Source organism: Phalacrocorax carbo, chromosome 2 (assembly GCF_963921805.1).
Source record: "Phalacrocorax carbo chromosome 2, bPhaCar2.1, whole genome shotgun sequence".
NCBI lineage: Eukaryota > Metazoa > Chordata > Aves > Suliformes > Phalacrocoracidae > Phalacrocorax > Phalacrocorax carbo.
Window position 1 is genome coordinate 135,321,178 of NC_087514.1, and position 18,193 is coordinate 135,339,370.

The following is an 18,193-nucleotide window of genomic DNA, read 5'->3' on the forward strand; positions in this document are numbered from 1 at the left end:
CACTTTTTTTTGCTTTTACTTTCTTTTTTTTAACATAATTCGGTCTCTCATGAAATCAAGACTGTTAGCTGGATGACAGAGGAATATACACTGCTGAGTTATTACAACAAAAATTTTACACCATCTGAAAAAAGAGCTGTACAACAACTTTCCAGACATCAAGTTTCTTACATTAAAGATGACAACCACTATTGATTCTGATGTTGTGCAAATACCAAACTTAATCCACTTGTCAAAGAAAAAAGTTTAAAGTTAATCGGCTGCAGATTACAGTCTCCTGGTTTTCTTCATTCATTGTTCTCATAGTGAAAATATCCATTAAAAAGTAAAGAATTATTTTTATTCTCAGCAAAATTCTAAAGCCAAAAATACCTTTCTAAAGCGAAATACCATAAAGCCAAAACAATCAGGGAAAGGGAGGGCTGAAGACTACAGTAGTCATTAACATATACCTATGTGCACTACAGAAAACATCTTTAGCTTCTATTTTTACCTTAATAGGAAAGTGGGAGACCATTATTAAGACAGAAAAGTTGACTCGAGTTCATCCTAAAGCCTAATTAAATCACGCAGTCCAACCATCCACCATAAATTTTTACCATTTTAATGAGAAATCATGAATTTTTGTAATCAATGAATACAGCAGAAAATACTTCTGGGGTTTTTTGGGACACCAGAGAAGCCAGTAGTGCTATAAAACTCACTGTATAGAGTTCACCACATCAACTACCAAAGTCTTAACTGAGTTATTTAACCAGCTCAGCGCAGCAGTCTGACTCTGCCCAGCAACTGAATGCACCACTCTACTTCAAGATAGAGATCCTTAGAAGAAATATAGTGGGAAATTAAATATGAAAACTACAAATTTCTTACAGAAACAATTTTCTTTTGAGCACATGTAGAATACCGATTATGGAGAAACACCAAACTATGGAGAATCAGTATTTTGAAGCAGAGAGTGCAGAGAGACGATTCAGTCCTTTATAAACTCATCAAAGAAATGCACTGGGGTTTGCACGGGGATCCTTTTGGTTCCTGTATCTGTAAGTCAGCCAGACTCCCAGAATCTGAAAAAAAAAAAAAACAAAAAACAAAAAACAACACACAAACCCAAAGATATTATTAAGCAAAGGGTCTCCACCCCATCTTCCATCAGTTTTACAAAATTTGTTTTAAACATAAAATCCTGACAATGAATTTCCAGTACACAAGTTTAGGATATTTTACTATTGCTAAAATTGCAAAACCACACACCAGCTTTCTTAATTACAAAAAAGAAAGCACCTTAACTAGCAACAGAGAGAAGAAAACAAAAAAGCCAAAACTGTATCGGCAATGCTGCAATGTGAAATATTTCTCATAGGCATGTCTAGTATTAAATTATTCTTTCCCTCCTCAAGTGACAAATATTCATAAACCTGTTCTTAGTGTAATGATAAACAAATCCTCCAAGTTGTTTCATTTTACAGTTACCAGTTAACTATAAGGCTATTTTTCCAGTACATTTTCAAATCCTATCACTCCCCCTGACCACCTTCCTCCCCTCCCAGCAGCTTCGCATTTTTAGTAGAGAAATTGAGAGCAGATGTCAGAGTGATTCTGTTTAAGTTGCAGTATCCCTCTTGCTGCTGTAATAGCTACAAGCCTTCTGAAAACTGCACTAACCAGCAGAAGGAATATCTTCACATGCTCTGCTGTGGGGTTACAAAAGACCTGCTCTGAGGATTTTTATTCATTGATCAATAAAGCAAGTATATGTATTGTCTGGATACTAAAGCAAAGAGTCAAAGACCTTTTTAATCCAATGTTTCGAACATAGTTCACTCTTCATGAAACTTTTATCTTTGCACTACAGGAGGCACAAAAAAAATAAAATGCCCAAACGAAAAAAACACAAAGCCTGTGTGGGTGCATGGGTCGGGGGAGGCAGGAAGAACAGGGGAACAAGGTAAAGCAATGGCACTCTATTTATTATTTTTGGAGAATGGTAAACCTGAACAGCTAACTAAACTCAAACTTTTAACGTGGTATCTAGTTGCAGTTTGCAGTCTAAATAGCATAAAGTTCCAAGAACTCCCAGTGTTGAAAAAAAGACAAGCCCTCCCTTTGGCAGACTTAAGCAAGCTGATAGCCTGGGAAAATTTAACCTAATTAATCGTTTGACTCCTGAGAGAGTTCCTGTAATAAACCTCCTAAAATTAATTGTTTCACAAAACAAAGAGCCTTGAAAGCAGAGAAAAAGCAATCAATTTTCTAACCTCCTACTTACTTACCTCTGTGAAACTGAAGAAGAGTCCTATACCTCCAACAAATCTCAGCACCATTCCAGAATATTCTTCTATTATCGGTGCACATGGCTGACACTGGCGACTTCTGAAACAATCCTGCAGCAGATATGAACAGAGAATTGCGCTCCATTTTCTGATGACACTTCATTGACTGAAAGCATCGTTAGCTCTATAAAAGACTACCAGCCGTGGACAAAACCCTAGCAGTTTTAAAAGGCTCCAAAAAAGCAAGTGTGTAAACGACAATGGAGTACAACCGTCACAGGGTGCGGTGTGATCACGTTTCCAATAAGTTAACCAAAGAGCTTAGTAGCATTGTAAAAACTACTTTATATATTTCTTAAAAAACTCTGCTTTCTGCAACTATGAAAACAGTTTTACATATTTGAACAAACACAATGAAGCTCTAAGATTTATCATGCTTGAAGAACTTACAGAGGAGCAGGTTTCATTCAGATCAAAAACTCTGAATCCACAACAATTCAGATTTCTCTCAATATCTGTTCTTGCGCTGTTAGTGTTATTCCATCCCACCTCTAGAAGTTGACTCTAGAAGGCATAAGCAAATATATATACTGAACAGTTTTGCATTTCACTGGAAATCAATACACTAGGCCAAGTTGGTAATTCCCTGACTAAAACCTTCAGATCCTGATGTCTAACAGGATAATATATAAAGAATGACTTGAATTAGCCTGTAGAGCTAATGCAGCACCTAGCAGCAGCACATTCATGGTTATAATTAATTTTCTTCCTTTCTTTTTCCTAAACCCAACAAGAGCACTAGTAATGGCACATGCAACCAATCTAACTGGGACTGCTCAGACTTCAAACAAAAAGCGCACTTACATGTAGGCAGCTGACTATTTAGTCACTGTACACTTGCCTGCTTACGTAGTTAAGAATTAGTCTCCACACCCCACAAAAGTTGGTTTTACTTTCACACTTAAGGGTCACCTCTGTTCCTGTCATAACCTTTTCGGTTACACAAAAACAATTCAGTGCCTTTATCACCTTTACACTGTGATTACTGTAGATTTCATCAGCTTATCTGGAATTGCTGAACATATGAGAAAGTCAAGATATTATGCTGCTACACTGGTGACCATAAATGTACTCAGGAAGCTTAAAACCAAAATAATTTAAAAAAATACAGCTGAAAGTAATTTTAGAACCCAGATGTACCTCTTTCTAGCTACCACAGCCAAGCACTGCCCAAGGTCTAGTCCTTATTTAAAAGGATAATGCTGATTTTCTTAAAATATGCTCTCCCCATTTTGTGAAAGCCTACATATATATTTAAGTGTGTGCGTATGTACATACATATTTATAGTATTATGCTACAGATTAACTGAAAAGTCAGGAAACTTTTCTTACCTGCTGTTCCTTGTTTAGGGCCAAACAGGCACAGGAGACAGAAAACTGGACAATAAAGACTAGCAAAAGAATAATCATGTACTGGAAATAGTAGTTAAGGATACACTCTCAAATTAATTTTGCTTTTATAACACATATGCCTAATGGTACTCCTCATTTCATTGGATAACAATAGGTCCTTTAAAACAAAAGAACTATAGAAGTAAATTCTGACTGGATGTGGAAACGATGACCCAACTAATGTTCCCAGAACTCAATCACCACATATTATCTCTTTTGGCTACTACTATACACAGCTGGTATTTCTGGGTTAGGTGTTTCTTGCCTAGCAAGACAACATGAGCAGGGAGGTTAATAAAAGGAGCTCAGAGAGAGAGATCTACAGACAATTTCTCCAGCTCTAGGGACTCATGTTGTCATTTCAAGATACTCTACTTAAATACAGCTCTCAGGAAAATAGTCTTCTGGGTATTGCATGTTCAGAAATTATTTTACTTCAATGACATAGTCTTGTCACTAATTAACAAAAGATAACTTTAGCCTAGATTAAAAAAGAGTGAAAGTTGCTTTTGGAACATAGCCTTGCACACTTTTGGACTAACGCATCTGAAAACAGTATAAAACAACAAGAACAAACTTTGATACTAATGATCACATTTTGAAAGTCAGGCACTGGCTTCATGATTTGGCCACCATGTTCAGAGGCAGATATTTATCTCACAAAATTAAATAGTTTGTAAATTGGAGATGACTACTTATTCATAGACTGCAATGAGAAAAATAATTCTATCTGATGAATCTCTTCTCCCATCCAAACAGATCAATTTTGTTATGCAAGGCAGCACTACAGACTGCTTATGCAGCGTCAGTAAGCATAAAGGGGCAGCAAAGCGCACAGAGAAGTCGTGCTCATTTCTAGTCTGGATTCACAATTAAAGGCTGGGTATGAAAAAATGTTTCTTGACAGCCTGTATTACCCACAATGCATTCCCCTGACAGCTACAACCAGCTCGCTATCTGGAAGTATCACCTTTCTCTACTGTTAAACATTAATGGTTCACACAGTCTAGCTTGGTGTAGGGTTGAGCATATAGTAAGAGGCACCTGTGACACAGCGACCCAACATAAGCAGCTCTCAAAAAATTAAAGTATTTTGATTTTTAAAAAGAGATGTGAATACTTCTGTTTTCAGAGCATAAACAAGGGAGAAAAAAAAAAACAGGAAGCTGGAATAAAGTTAAATGGCAAGGAAGGTTAATTCAGACTGCACTTGACCAAAGTAAGATTGTGAATTTCTGTTTCTGAAGCACTTTCCACATCAGTCTCAGCTGACAGAGCAGGTTGTTTACATGGCCTGAACCAAGCTGTGATCCATGTAATGCACTAGAAGGATACAAAGAATAGCAATACTTGATGATGTTTCACTGCACCAATTAATCCGACTAAGGCAATAAGGAAGAGGAAGATTCCTACTGCAATTGCCACTCCAACAACTCTGAAACTAGAGATGAGGCCAAAGCCGATTCCCCATGCCGCAATTCCAATCAGCAGCAGGCTTACCAGCTGGAAGGAAGAGAAAACAAAAAATTAGTCTGCATATTGAAAGAGGCTCAACCTACACACAGCTACATTCTTTACATTAAAGTTATTAGAAAGGTACAACTTTTCTTTCCAGTGCAAAGAGAAGCACGACCCTAAACAAACCAATCCTCCACTTTTTCGTAGAGATAACTTCAGTTCCAGATGTTTTAAGGCACACAGATTCTTCAGCATTGTTAATGTGGGGCAGTTACAACTCACTCTACCTACAAGTCAAGCCACGTTGCATTATCTGTGACTGACTAGAGACACTGAACTGAGGTGTGGATTATAACAGAAATGACAAATAAGCTAAAGTCATTAGCTTTAATTCACAGAATGGAAGAAGAATGAAAATTCCAGATGTCTTCTGAAACACAGGCAGTGTATTTACAGAAAACAGCATATACAGCTCCACAGCTCTGAACATGTAAAAAAGTGCACTTTGCCAAAACTTACTGTAATCAGTAATACAGATGTATTAATTCATTAGAGAAGCCTCTACACAGTTGATGATATAACACAACAGTTTAATGAGGTCACACAGAAATACTTTTTAGATCTGTATCTCAAGGACTTCATGTTGTAAAACAATAAAGGTGCCCTGACCCTGCTACACATTTTTTCAAGAAAATAGCTCTACCATGAAGTCAATCCTAATTCAACACCCCAAATCCTCTTATGCTGTTTCCTTCCTTTTAAAGATGGTATTCAGGGAAGGCAAGGCAGAATCCGTCCCAGTTAGTTTACTGGGATTTATTGTTTATATGGGCAGGAAGCTCCAGCCTTTCCTGTTTCCATGCCAAAAACACAGAACAAAAAAAAAAAACAACATTCCAACGTGAAAAGCTACAGAGAAATGTGTAATGAGGTACAGCAGGAGGAAAGCAGGGGACAAAGCCAATCCATATGTCCAATACACAAGATGCCTAACACTCACTTCTTTGAAATGGTTAGACCTACATGTAACATACTGCCCATTACATTCTCTGTTAAATAACACCATTTCACCATGCAAGTTTTAACTTTCCAAAATCCTGACCTCACAAAAAAATACCCAGAGGTATATACCCAAACCAAACCAAACCAGTAAGCATTCAGTCTAGTCCAGCTATTTGGCTTTATTCAACAACAAATACAGAGCAAGCACACTTGCTCACCAGTTTCCCTTCAAATGACGTATCTCATGACATTTTACTGCTTATCCAGAGGCCTGAAAAAAATTAAATATAAAAGGAAATTCCCAACTTATCCATCATTTCAGTATACTTACCCTACAGCAGGCTGTTTTTGTTGGTTTTAATACTAAATATGTCTGTGTATTTTTTCAACTTAAGTACCTTTTAGAAAACTGACTTATGTAATGCTACTTTTGAGACATGGAAATCCAAGATAACGTCAAGAAAGCTAGTGAAACAAATAGTGGTGTTCGTCAAGATCAAAACACAGTGAGTGTTTTTTTTCGATGTGTTCATACAGGAACACAACTCAAAAAAATGTTTTCACCAAATCCACAGAAGACATTTACAAGAGTCTACAAGAAGAAAAGGAGATTATTTGTCACACCTGTACCTGTCCCTTACTATGTGAAGAGACAAAAGCATGATATAAAATTCAAAGGAATTGTTCAATATCAGTAAAGCTTTAGGATTAATTCACGTTTGTCTTTGTTTCTCAAACAAAAAGCCTTAATCACCATATTTAGTTAAAACCAAAACACTAGGCCAAGATGTTGTGAATCTAAATTACAAACGGCGAAGAAATAAAAGAAAACAAGCCTTGGCTCTGCCACAGACAGATTTTCTGAATGCACACTGCACAAGGCTATGAATTTCCTGATATTATGTTAAAAAAAATGGCCTTGCTAATCAGACAGTTAAATACTGTTCTGATTTGTGCCCATTCACTTTATTTCATGGTCTCATACCACTGGGAAGATTTATTTTGCCACGTAAGTGTCAGAAGTGATCAACAAAAAACCCATAACCTGATTTCCAATCAGAAAGTGCTGGCTGATGTCCCATGCTCTGCATCAACTTCTAAGCACGCTTCCACTACACAGCTCTTCAAAGTGTTATTCTCATAAAAAAATCTCAAAGGCAATGTCAAATTTCAATTTATTTCACAAAGAAAGGCAGAAGAAACTTTGTTCCTCATGATTTCCACAAATACTTCTTTCTCCTGCCTGAGCTATGACTGCAAATCTTCATTTTCACCAATATGTCTGAATTTCACCAAAACGTGTATTTCTTCAGCTCTTTGTTCACTTCATAAGAGGTCTAAAACAATTAGAAGAAATCAGTTTTAGTCTTAAAGTATCAAAATCAAAAGAAGAGACCTAAATAGAATCTGTGCTTAAAGCACCTATTGGATAAAACAACGCATATGTTGCAGTGTTCTGGTTACTTCTTGCTGCTGTCACTCATCTCAGCTTACATTATTCTGAGGATATGTACGTGAAATCAGTGTGTATGACACTAAAAGTTATTACCATGATTCCCTGGCCCCAAAAGGTTTTGTGGACAAAAGAGCCACATACTGAATCCAGAATCACTATGGTTTTCAAGTGGAAAAAAAACCCTCTCTGGCTCTTAAACCAATTGTTGAACCCCAGATGTTCAGGCATCAGGTAACCGGCTTTGAAAAATAAACCAACATAAAATAGTTTGGTTTCTCTTTTGATCACATTCTAGTCTTAGAGCCATCGGCCTCATTTTTCAAGCTTTACCTCCACAATACTAAGGCTGTATTTTCTCTTTCACATGACAAAGTTGTCCATTGTCCAATTCCTTAAAACATCTGGAAATTCAGTACGATCACAAGTCCATGTTACTGGGTTCTCGTTGGCAAACTATGTGAAAATGCTCTATCCAGTCAGGCAGATACATGATTTGGATCAAAATAACTATCAGCTACTCCATCTTCGTCCACTTAAAATCATGGAAAACTGACCTCATGTTTCAAAACTGAAGTGGAAACAGCAGGTTTACAAACCATTCCAGAAACAGATCTAGTATTAAGTTCCTGCCTCCTCTACATGTTGACTGAAAGATGAAATGGTGGTTATTCCCTCATTTTCAGGTTTGGATTAGACAAGTTTAATGATGAACAATAAAACTATATATATAATGTATTTTTATAGGGCCATAATGTAAAAAACTAAAGTAGACGCACACTAAAACAAACAGGAAAAATAACTTCGGCTCTTTTGGGAAGAGGTTTTACAAGTTTGTATACCAATGCAAGACTCATACCTTTAGCCACTGTTTAGCCACTGGAAACGACTACTCAACGATGCTTATACCAGTGTTTTGAAACAAAAGCACTTAGATGCAATATTTCTAAATGAGAAGCTGCTAAGACATTGTAGTAACACACACTTGAAACAAAATTACTTAATGACCCTAACTACTTTCAAGTAAGTAATATGTACCATCTAAATGTACAAGCTTTATTTACTTCTAAAAATGTTACATATTTCTGTTAAATAAAGGGAAAAGGACTCTCTATGGAGCTTCTGAATGTTATTTTACTGAAACCACATTTCACAGCACCAGAACTCCCCAAAGAAAACAGCATCACTTACATAAAGCTAGCTTTGGTTACTAACACTTCAAATATTTGCTTGATAAATCTACCAAAAATACATGAAATCACAGCCCAGGTTTTAGTGATCAGGACTGATCTGTTTTCCCACAGTAGTCTCATTAGTACGCTGAAAAGGCACGGACTGGAGAAACAGCCTGTTAGACTGAATGACAATGAGCTGGACTGCTGAGCTTAAAGGGTAGTAACTGATGGCTCAGCATCCAGCTGGGGCCAATTTTATGCAGAATCTTCACCAACAAGCTGGGTGGTAAGACAGAACGAATCCCCAGAAAATTTCTGGACGATACTAAACAACGAAGAGTGCGTGACTCTCCAAATAGAGATTCAACTCAAATGGACCTTGATAAACTTGAGGAAGTTCATGAAGTGCAAAATTCTGCTCCTGGGGTGTTTCAGTGGAGCCTGGGAACAGACCAGTTGAACAACAGCCTTACTGAGATAGACCCGGGGATCACTCTGGTTGCCAAGTTGAATATAAGCCGAGTTTGCTCTCACTGCAAATAGGGAAAGCCAAGAGGAGTGCAATCAAAGGAAACTCAACACGGGTGAGATTGCAGCTCAAATACTGTGCCCTATTTCAAGTCCCCCAAGTGAAAAAGGAATTTGAGAACCTGGAAAAAGTCACCAAAATGGCCTGGAGCCTTGAGGATGATGTTTGAGAAGCAGGTGATGGAACTGGGTTTGTTTAGTCTGACAAAGGGGCAGCCTAGGGATAATCTAATAGCAACTGAAGCTGAAGCCACATTACAAAAACAACGGAGGCAAACTCTTCTCCATATTGACCAACCATAAAACAAGGGGCAACAACCACAAGTAACGGCCTGGGAGGTTTAAACTGGCCATTAGGAAAAACATCTGCAATGTGGGCTAGCGCTGTACTCAGAGAGGTGATAATCTTTGTTCTTGGAGGTTTTTAAGACTCAGTAGACAAAGCCACAGCTGCCAAATGAGTGTTATTCATAATCCTGCACTGAGCAGGAGCCTGGTCAGGTGAGCCCCAGAAGTCCCTTCCAACCAACACTCACACACACACCACAGCCAGCTCTTCCACCACAGAAGCTTTGCCAGTCTCCACATCAAAAACTGCAGTTTTAACAGGCAGATAAGGGACAAATTTAGCACTGACCAAGGACTCTTCTGTAGCATCTAGCTCACTAAATAGAGACTACCACCAGCTCCAAAACCCCACATCAACAAAACCCCTTCTTACAAGCAGTAAGAAGGTCTCTCAATAGAAGAGCAGCAAATGATTCTTCAGAAGTACTTACGCAGCTTCAAAAACACATGTACAAGTCTTGTACTCAGAAGTGATTTAAAAGGTCCCATTCACTTAAGGCATGTTTACATAGAAAGTCAACAGGCATTAAGAGCAAAAGAATTTATTACAATCTCAAGCTGGAGCAATCTGTCTCACAGAAAGATGCTACAAGCACTGCCCACAATCCAGAAAAGCACCACAGAGCTATGGGAAGCGTGTGCATGTGTGGGGGCGACAGCTAGTGTTTTAAATTTAATATCCTCATTTACTGTATACTGCCTTCTCCATCAACACAAGCTCTAGCAAGCTTATTTAAAAAGGAAACACGCAAACATGGGCTTAGCATAATCCAATATATAAACTCATCAATTTGAAATTAAGTAAATGCTTTACCAGAACAAGCCTACAGGCAGCACAAATCCTAAGTGAAGATCAGTAGTTTTCACTATGAGATAGAGTACTTTTTCCATGGAGTCAGAAAAAAAAATTAAGAAAATCAAGCATCATGCCAATAGACAAAAATGTTTTTCCAGCGTCAGCATCTCTGTAGGAAAGATTTTAAAGACTGTAAGTTCAAGATCAGTGGAATGGATCAGACTCCACTTTAAGTGACTTCTTTGTATTTTTTTTGTACATAGATATACAAATACACACACATTTGAACTTCAGATATGTTTCAGAAATAAAAATTTCTAGACAAAGAACAAATTCTTTGTCACTGAGGTAAAGTTATCACAGGTTTGATTGTCCTGTTCTCCAGTTAACTTATTTTTAACATGATTAAAGCCTTAGCCCTTACAGTACTTGTTGGGGTTTCCTTTCTCCTTACTGCTGCATAAATTACTACTTCTTTAAAAAAAAACAAAAACAAAAACAAAAACAAAAAACCAAAAAAAAAACCCACAAAAAATCTATTGCTCTATTATTTAAATCCAAGTTCTCCTGTGCATTGCTCATTTCCCTCACTGCTGTATGGGAAAAAATGTATTTCTCTTCACACTTACCCCTTGTGTACTTATCCACAAGCTTACAGTCTACGTTACAAAAAGAAACCAAAATACTGACAAATTATTTCTTTAGACAAGGCCACTGAAAAACAATTCAAATACCAAAACCAGCTCCTCCTCCTTTCAACAGCAAGCTACAAGCAAATCTGCTGTTTTGACTACCTAGCAACTTTTCAGCATTTCAATTAGCTTGGACTGCTCGCTAGGAAGGAAGTCATGTGCAGAAGTTAGTGTTCTCACCGTTTTCTTGTAGCCTTAGCCCAAAAAGAGGTTAGTGAAAACTGCATTTAAGAATTTAAATTTCAAGAAATACAGCCTCACCATTCCCTGGGTAAAGAGATTATATAGCATTTACAATGGTATCAGCAAAGGAAATATTTACAGAATAGCTGTCAGGCTGGATATGGAACAGGAACTAAACCAGAGATTACACACATGATGAAACACATCCTCCCTAACCTCTTTCTCCACATATAAGTTCATATTCCACTTCTATTAAGGGGGCTTTAAAGTTTAAACCTCAAATGGCATATATTTTGAAGGTAGAGATTCCCACTACCTTTCCCTCCAACTTGGCCAACCATTTCTGCACAGCCATAAAGAATCCAGGAAACAGTTCTTCTGGTTCCCTGCACTTCATCTAAAAACACATTAAAACAAAATAGACAAGGCAGTATATAGTGGTGCATCTTTAGCAAGCTAAGACTAAGCTACATTGATTTCCATCACAGCTGTAGGCAACTTTATCTCCTTACAATACTTCTTCAGCATTACTCAGAGCACAGTAAAGGCTGAGCAGTAAGGAAAGCTCTGAGCGCCTTAAAAGGATTTCTAACAGAAAGCAAAATCTTCTACCTTTAGGGAACTTATTTAAATGAGTGATCAGTAGTCTGGTTACTTAACAGCCTCAAGACACATGATGTGGAATAAGCATTTTATGTGAAAGGCAGCATTCCTTTTCTCTTATCACGAAAGCCAGTTCTTTAAAATTGACCGCCTAGTTCAGAGTTCTTCATGTTATTGGCCAATAATCAGGATCAAACTGGTTTTGACCACGTAACAAACTTCTTTCATGTTAAAATGGCAGTGAGATTTAACCCGTTTTATAGTCCCTGATCTTTGGAAATGAAAGCTTTCTGCTGAAATGTTTACTTGTTCTTGCTTGCTTGTTTGCTCATTGTTTTTTAAGAAGTTGTGATAAGTTTTCAGGAAGCTTGGTGATCCCACAGATCCTTCTTCCACACATATATCTCCCTCAACGCGAAAACCACTGTAGAAAGAACACAACTAATAATTTAAGCTACAAGGCTACTACAGTGCATTAAAAGGGCTTCTCGATAATTATGCTAGTTTTAGTGTGTCCATCTGCCCTGCTAGGACGGCAGAAAACATCAGTGGATTCAAAACATACCATGCTCTAGATATCCTCCTTCTTCTGTGCCCTGTCATTCTCCAGTTCTTCCACTAACGTGGTCTGCCTTCCTAGCTGCAAATGCCACTATGTGCTCTGCATAAGACAAGTGAAAAAAGAAAGCCCACGCACATCTGGTCTACAGACCCAGCACGTGCTTCAATTCTGACCTGCTACCACAAACTGCTGTCACTTTGGCTATAAACTGACACACAGTATAGCTGAGGGCATTCCCAAGCACTGATGAAAAGTCTTAAAATATATATCTATATTTTTGCTGTAGTCACTCTTCTGTGTTCTCAAGCGTGAGCATAGAAACCTTCCCCAAAAGCCAATGGAAACAAAAAACTCTGGGACTAAATTGATATGACCAGCATTAATCTTCCCTGCCACACACCTGGGAGCTTCTGTACCACTGTTTTATTTACACGCCAAGGCTAGGACAGCTTATACTGCCGTCTTCAAAATGTCCTGGAGAATGACGGAAATGGCTCCAAGGCAACCTGTCCCATCTGCTGAGCACCCAGTTAGGATGATAAGCTAGACCAGGCCAGCACAGGCTGGTGCTGGAGCAAACTCTTGACACTGCACTCCTAAATGCTGACTGAAGATGCAAGACGCAGCAAACAGCAGGCTATTTACTGGTGGCTTCTGAACAAACAAAACTTACACAGACCGAAATGGAATTGAGCACAGAGATCACAGGTGCATTTACCACTGTGAAAGAAATGGCCACATGAGGCAAGAACTGCATTTCTCTAGTTCCTGGCTGCTAATACCTGGTGCCGTGTAGTCACTACAGTGTTCAGGAGTTATCAGAAAACACTGAAAACAGACACATTCCCTTTCCCCAGGAAAATCCAGATATTCACCCTGCCTTTAATGCCAGGTTTCCCTCATGCAGGGAGAAGGCAGATGGAGCTAGCAGGTCTGCACAGAAGATGCAACATGCTCACCCCTCTACATCAGGAATGCCGCAACTAAGACAAACACTATTAAAAACCCTACTGTGCTAACCACGTGCTGTCCAAATCTGATAATTTCTGTCCTCATCTTTGGATTCTTCCAGGATACAGGAAAAGCAATTTTGATAAAGAGGGCAGAAATGCACTAATTACACTTTAAATAAATACTGCACCCAGAGAACAACAAGCAGCAACAGGAAAAAAAAAACACCTTTCAAATACAATGCTTTGAAAAGTGATGCAAAAACCAGGACGCTTAACAGGCAGTCTAGAACACAAGTTCTGAGATCAAAGTACTATAAAAAGTAAATTACTTTGATAAAAGAACTTTCTCGTGTTAAAAGGAAACACAGATGTTCTTGTGCAATGAACTCCATGCTACTTATAAATACACACTTTTAATGGTAAGGGTACTGTATGTTTTACTTTAAATGAAACGGCCACTCTAGGTATAAGAATAACTGAAAGCCTGCTTATCAAAACAGAGGCAAGACGTTTACATACTGACAAAAAAGAGTTCATATTTGCTGCTGCAGCAATAGTTCAGTAGCTGCTTGGGAGACGAAACCAGCACACACCATCCACATGAACTGTCAGGATTTTTTTAAATTTTATTTTAAAAATTTAATCTTGTGGCCCAGCTACCACTTCCATCTTTCATCTCAAGCTAGGACTTAGGAATTTCCCTTTCCTTTCTGAGAATCTGATTTGAAATAAGATATCAACTGTCTACACTTCAACACAATTACTCAAGACTTCCTTGGAAGGAACACTGTCTACCTAAGGAAATCCTTGTCTGGTTGAAGTGAGCAAATATTGGTGGAGCCAGCATCTAGGATTCTCATACCTGGAAGCTAAGAAGCCTTGAGTTACGTACACATCCTTGAATTTGGCTGAACTCTGTGGACAGGCATTTTAAACAGCTTGTATGGGTTTGCCATTCAATGGGAAATGTATAGAAGAATAAAGACAAAATTGGTCAGATACCCAAAACTAGTATTTTAAGGGTCCTTGTCTGCAGACAGTTCTTTCATGTAACACTTTACTGCAGAAATACACGTCATTATATACACACTGAGTGAACAAATAGTCTCAATTATTTTTCTCTACTCTTCCAATACCTATAAGGAACCATACTGAAGTCAGCAAGACTCAGCATAAATTGCAGAATTACTCATATAAAATAAATTTAAAAATAGAATCAGGGCCTAAGGACATTAGCTTAGCCCAGAGAAGAACCAAAAGTCAGCAGAAAAGTACCATTTGAAAAGAATGTTAAGTGAACAATTAGGTTAGTGGGTTTCTAGTTTCTTGCCTTAAACCAGTAACTGATTTATTACTGCCAGGACATATATTTTTCCTGGTGTACTACTGTAAAAAGTAAAACAAGACAGCATTTAAAAAAAAATAATCAAGCTCAAATATTCTATTCTAGGAGTGTTTTATAGAAAAGCAGAACACAAACTGTAACCCTCAATATACAGATCTGAATGTTAATTCATTCCAAGCATGTGATTCACACACATCAATGCTAGCTAGAGAAACATTCAAGAAGCATTACCTATTTGATGTTATACCCCTTCTTACCCTCACTACTCCCCACCAATTATTACTGTGAATTAACATTGCTTAAAAAAGATGATGATGATGAAGTTCTTGCTTTGGTTGTCTTCTCTATTTTTTCCAAGCTGGGAAAAAATAAGTCCATCATTCACTGTGCTCTTACAACCCAGGTGTTGTATTGTCAGGTTTCTGTCTAACCAAGGAAGAGAAAAGGCCGCACATTTTGCTAGCTCAATTCCACCAGGGTAACTAAACACCTTAAGTGCTATTTCTGCAACTCAGAATTTGAAAGCATTAGTCTTGTAACTTGTCTATAATTAATGAGCAACACAAGCAACGACAAATAGATATTCCAGTTACTGTAATTCAAAGAAGACATTCCTTCTCTTCAGCAAAAACATATGTTCTGTATAGGTCAGATGAAAGAATACCAGGTGACACCCACAAGGTAAATTCTCCTGAAGGAGACATCAGAGCATGATTAAGGTCATCGGTGCATTGTACAGCTATCACAAACAGAACTACAGAGATCCCAAAGATCAGTCCACCCTCGCTGAGGCCAAATACACCCAAAAGACCTACCAAACCCCTTATACCTGGTTAATATATGGCTGTAGGAATAAGTGATGGTGTCTTCAGAATAATCACCTGCTGTCCACACAACATCAAAATGAGATTCATGCATGTATTATGTTGGTAAGATCCAGATTCTTCTCACTCAAGAAACAATAACAAAAAGAACTCTTGCATTAACCTCTGGTTTACTGGAAAGAGAAATCAGGATGGGGCAATTCACCTAGAACCCATCCATTGTGACGGGGCAATCCCACGAGAAGTTGGTCAAGATGATCTTCTGAGGTCCCTTCCAACCTGGGCTATCCTATGATTCTAACTTACCTTTACCATGACAGGCTACACACACTAAACTTACCTCCACCTACAGATGTCAAACGAGGCAATGCTTACCTGCTCCCCTCTATTCTGGCTGGGGGTAGCACGGGCAACCCACAGCATCACAGGGATCCTGGGTGACTTTCACGGCAGCTAGGCTAGGCTCCCTAAGCATGCTCCAGAGACTATTTCAGGGACGTACTCTACTCCGCAGGCACCAAGAAGGATGCACGTGCAATAGCACTGCCTCTCCTGTACCAAGGTTTTTGCTCCACTCTTTCCTGAGGGAATGAGGGTCACCACATACACCAAAGACTATAATAATAAACAACTTTGGCTTCAGCACAGGCACTTCTAGATCCATTCATGCTCCGTCCTTGTGATTACCATCAGATCCAGTAACGGCCAGCTACGAGAACTGTTTGTTCTGATGAACAGCGTTTACGCGTATGGACGTGTTAGACCTGTTTGTTCTCCTGTCTCGCCTTCAGTCAAGATCAGGCAATGCTTTCAGAAGGGCACTGAAACAACTGCCCGCAAGCACTGGCTGACCCCAATTTCAGTCTGCTGAAAGTCATCCCCAGGCACCGCTGTTAACACGAAACACTAGAGGACATACTACCTCTCCAGAAGTGCTGTGAGAGGAAGCTATTACACATAGTCCTGGTTCTTGCTATTGCCATGTCATTTTAAAATAGATGAGGAAAAAACCCCACAGCTATACCACAATTAGAGATTTTATTGTTCTCTGTTGGAAACAGGTCCTCCAACCTGCCCGAACAAAAGCAGGCACCTGCCTGAAGCTCTCAGTAGGTCAGTTATTTCAGTTTAACAAACTACCTTTTTTTTTTTCTCCCTCATGCATGTTCCCACTGCTCTGAAGCAGCCAGACCTTGCAACTCGCTGGTCCACCCCAGGGGAGAGCAGGGAAGCACGCTCTCCGGGGGGCTGAGGCCCCCCCCAGCGCACCCCCCTGGCTCTCCAGCGTGCTTTGGTCCGTAGGGGTCTCGCAGGGTCCAACACACCGACACGGCACCTGTCACTCACCCAACCGCACTTATTTCGGTGCTGCTCCTTGGCTGAGGAATAACAAACCCTTCCTCCTTCACGCCTGGCTTGGCGCAGCGACCTTTCCAGGTACGGAAAAAGGGCACCGGCGGGCCGGGCCTCCCCTCGCCACAGTGCCGCCCCCTCCCCAGCCCAGCCCGGCCCGGCCCGCCGGGGCGAGGCAGGAGGCGAGGCACCCCCCGGGCCGGCAACGCCCGCTCCCGGGCCGCCATGGATTTTGATCCCGGGGAGCCATGTCCCTGCGGCGACAAAGCCCGGCCTGACCGCTGCCACCCTTCCCTCACCCAGCGGAGGCCGCGACCTAGCGGCGGCCCCAGCTCGGAGACACACCCCCCCCCCCCCCAGCGCAGGAGGCCGCCTCTGGCCGGCCCGAGCCCCGCCGCCTCCCCGACCCACCCGGTGGCGGAACCCGTGGGACAAGGAAGACCCCACCGGGGCGAGGAAGACCCCACCGGGGCGAGGAAGACCCCACCGGGGCGAGGAAGACCCCACCGGGCCGCCCGCGTCCCTCCCGCCGCCTCGCCCTCGCCGCGCGGCCGCGCACCGTGTATAGCAGGTTGAGGGCGCAGAGGCAGTTCTTGGAGCAGGCGAAGCCCCCGCACACCATCGCGCCGGTACCGCTGCCGGTGCCGGGGAACGGCGCCGCAGGAGGCGGTGGCGGCGGTGGTGGTGGCCCGCGCCCCGCCCCGCCCCCCCGGCGCGCGGGCGAGGCCGCAGCAGGTGAGCGGCGCCCGCTGCCGCGGCTGATTGGCCACTCCCTGGCGCAAAGGTAAAAACATGCAAATGAGGAGACGCGGAGGGGGCTGGGAGGGCTGGCACCGCCCTGCCCGCCAGCCCCGGCACCCGTTATCTGCGGGCACCGGAAGGCTTTGCCGGGCCGGGCTTGGCTTAGTGCCCGGCCTCGCACTGGGGGCCTGGCCCGGCCTCCCGGGCCGTTTTCATCAGCAGGGCGGTGCCGGCCCTGCGCCCCCTTTTCTTCTCCCGCCACTGGCGGGCAGGCTGGGGGCTCGCGCCTCGTTCCCTCCGCCTCCCCTCGGGGTGGCGGAGCGCGGCCGGCCTCTGCCCCGCGGCCCCGCTGCCGGAGGGGGCCGGGGGTGTGTGCTCTGCCCCGGCTGTGCGCTCTGCCGGAGGGGCGAGGTGGGGCCTGGGGGCTCGGCGGGCCCGTACCTCAGGGCGGC

General features: G+C 41.3%; 1 protein-coding gene and 1 long non-coding RNA gene across 6 annotated transcripts in view; one reads left to right on the forward strand and one right to left on the reverse strand.

Moving 5' to 3' along the window:
* Positions 1-17,691, reverse strand: TSPAN13 (tetraspanin 13). Its single transcript, XM_064444492.1, has 6 exons — positions 17,560-17,691; positions 5,061-5,228; positions 3,666-3,746; positions 2,724-2,837; positions 2,274-2,384; positions 1-1,067 (listed from the first exon to the last, which is right to left on the reverse strand). Exons 1-6 carry the CDS (start codon positions 17,620-17,622, stop codon positions 993-995), a joined length of 612 nt encoding a protein of 203 aa, XP_064300562.1. The 5' UTR covers positions 17,623-17,691; the 3' UTR covers positions 1-992.
* Positions 16,823-18,193, forward strand: part of LOC135312081 (uncharacterized) — a 19,565-nt gene continuing 18,194 nt past the window's right edge. For 3 of the 5 annotated variants that reach the window (XR_010371732.1, XR_010371731.1, XR_010371735.1), the window contains exon 1: positions 17,709-17,784. This is a non-coding gene — a long non-coding RNA (uncharacterized LOC135312081). Of the gene's footprint in view, positions 17,085-17,702; positions 17,785-18,193 lie in introns of those variants that run through there. The other 2 variants (XR_010371734.1, XR_010371733.1) reach the window with 2 other exon arrangements.

What these genes read in the sequence shown, in the direction of transcription:
- TSPAN13 (XM_064444492.1), bottom strand. Translation starts at nt 17,622, where the DNA reads ATGGTGTGCGGGGGCTTCGCCTGCTCCAAGAACTGCCTCTGCGCCCTC. An exon ending in CCCTCAACCTGCTATACACG is followed by an intron (nt 5,229 to 17,559) that starts GTGCGCGGCCGC and finishes TCTTCCTTCCAG; the next exon opens with CTGGTAAGCCTGCTGCTGAT. An exon ending in ATCAAGTATTGCTATTCTTT is followed by an intron (nt 3,747 to 5,060) that starts GTATCCTTCTAG and finishes TACTATTTCCAG; the next exon opens with TACATGATTATTCTTTTGCT.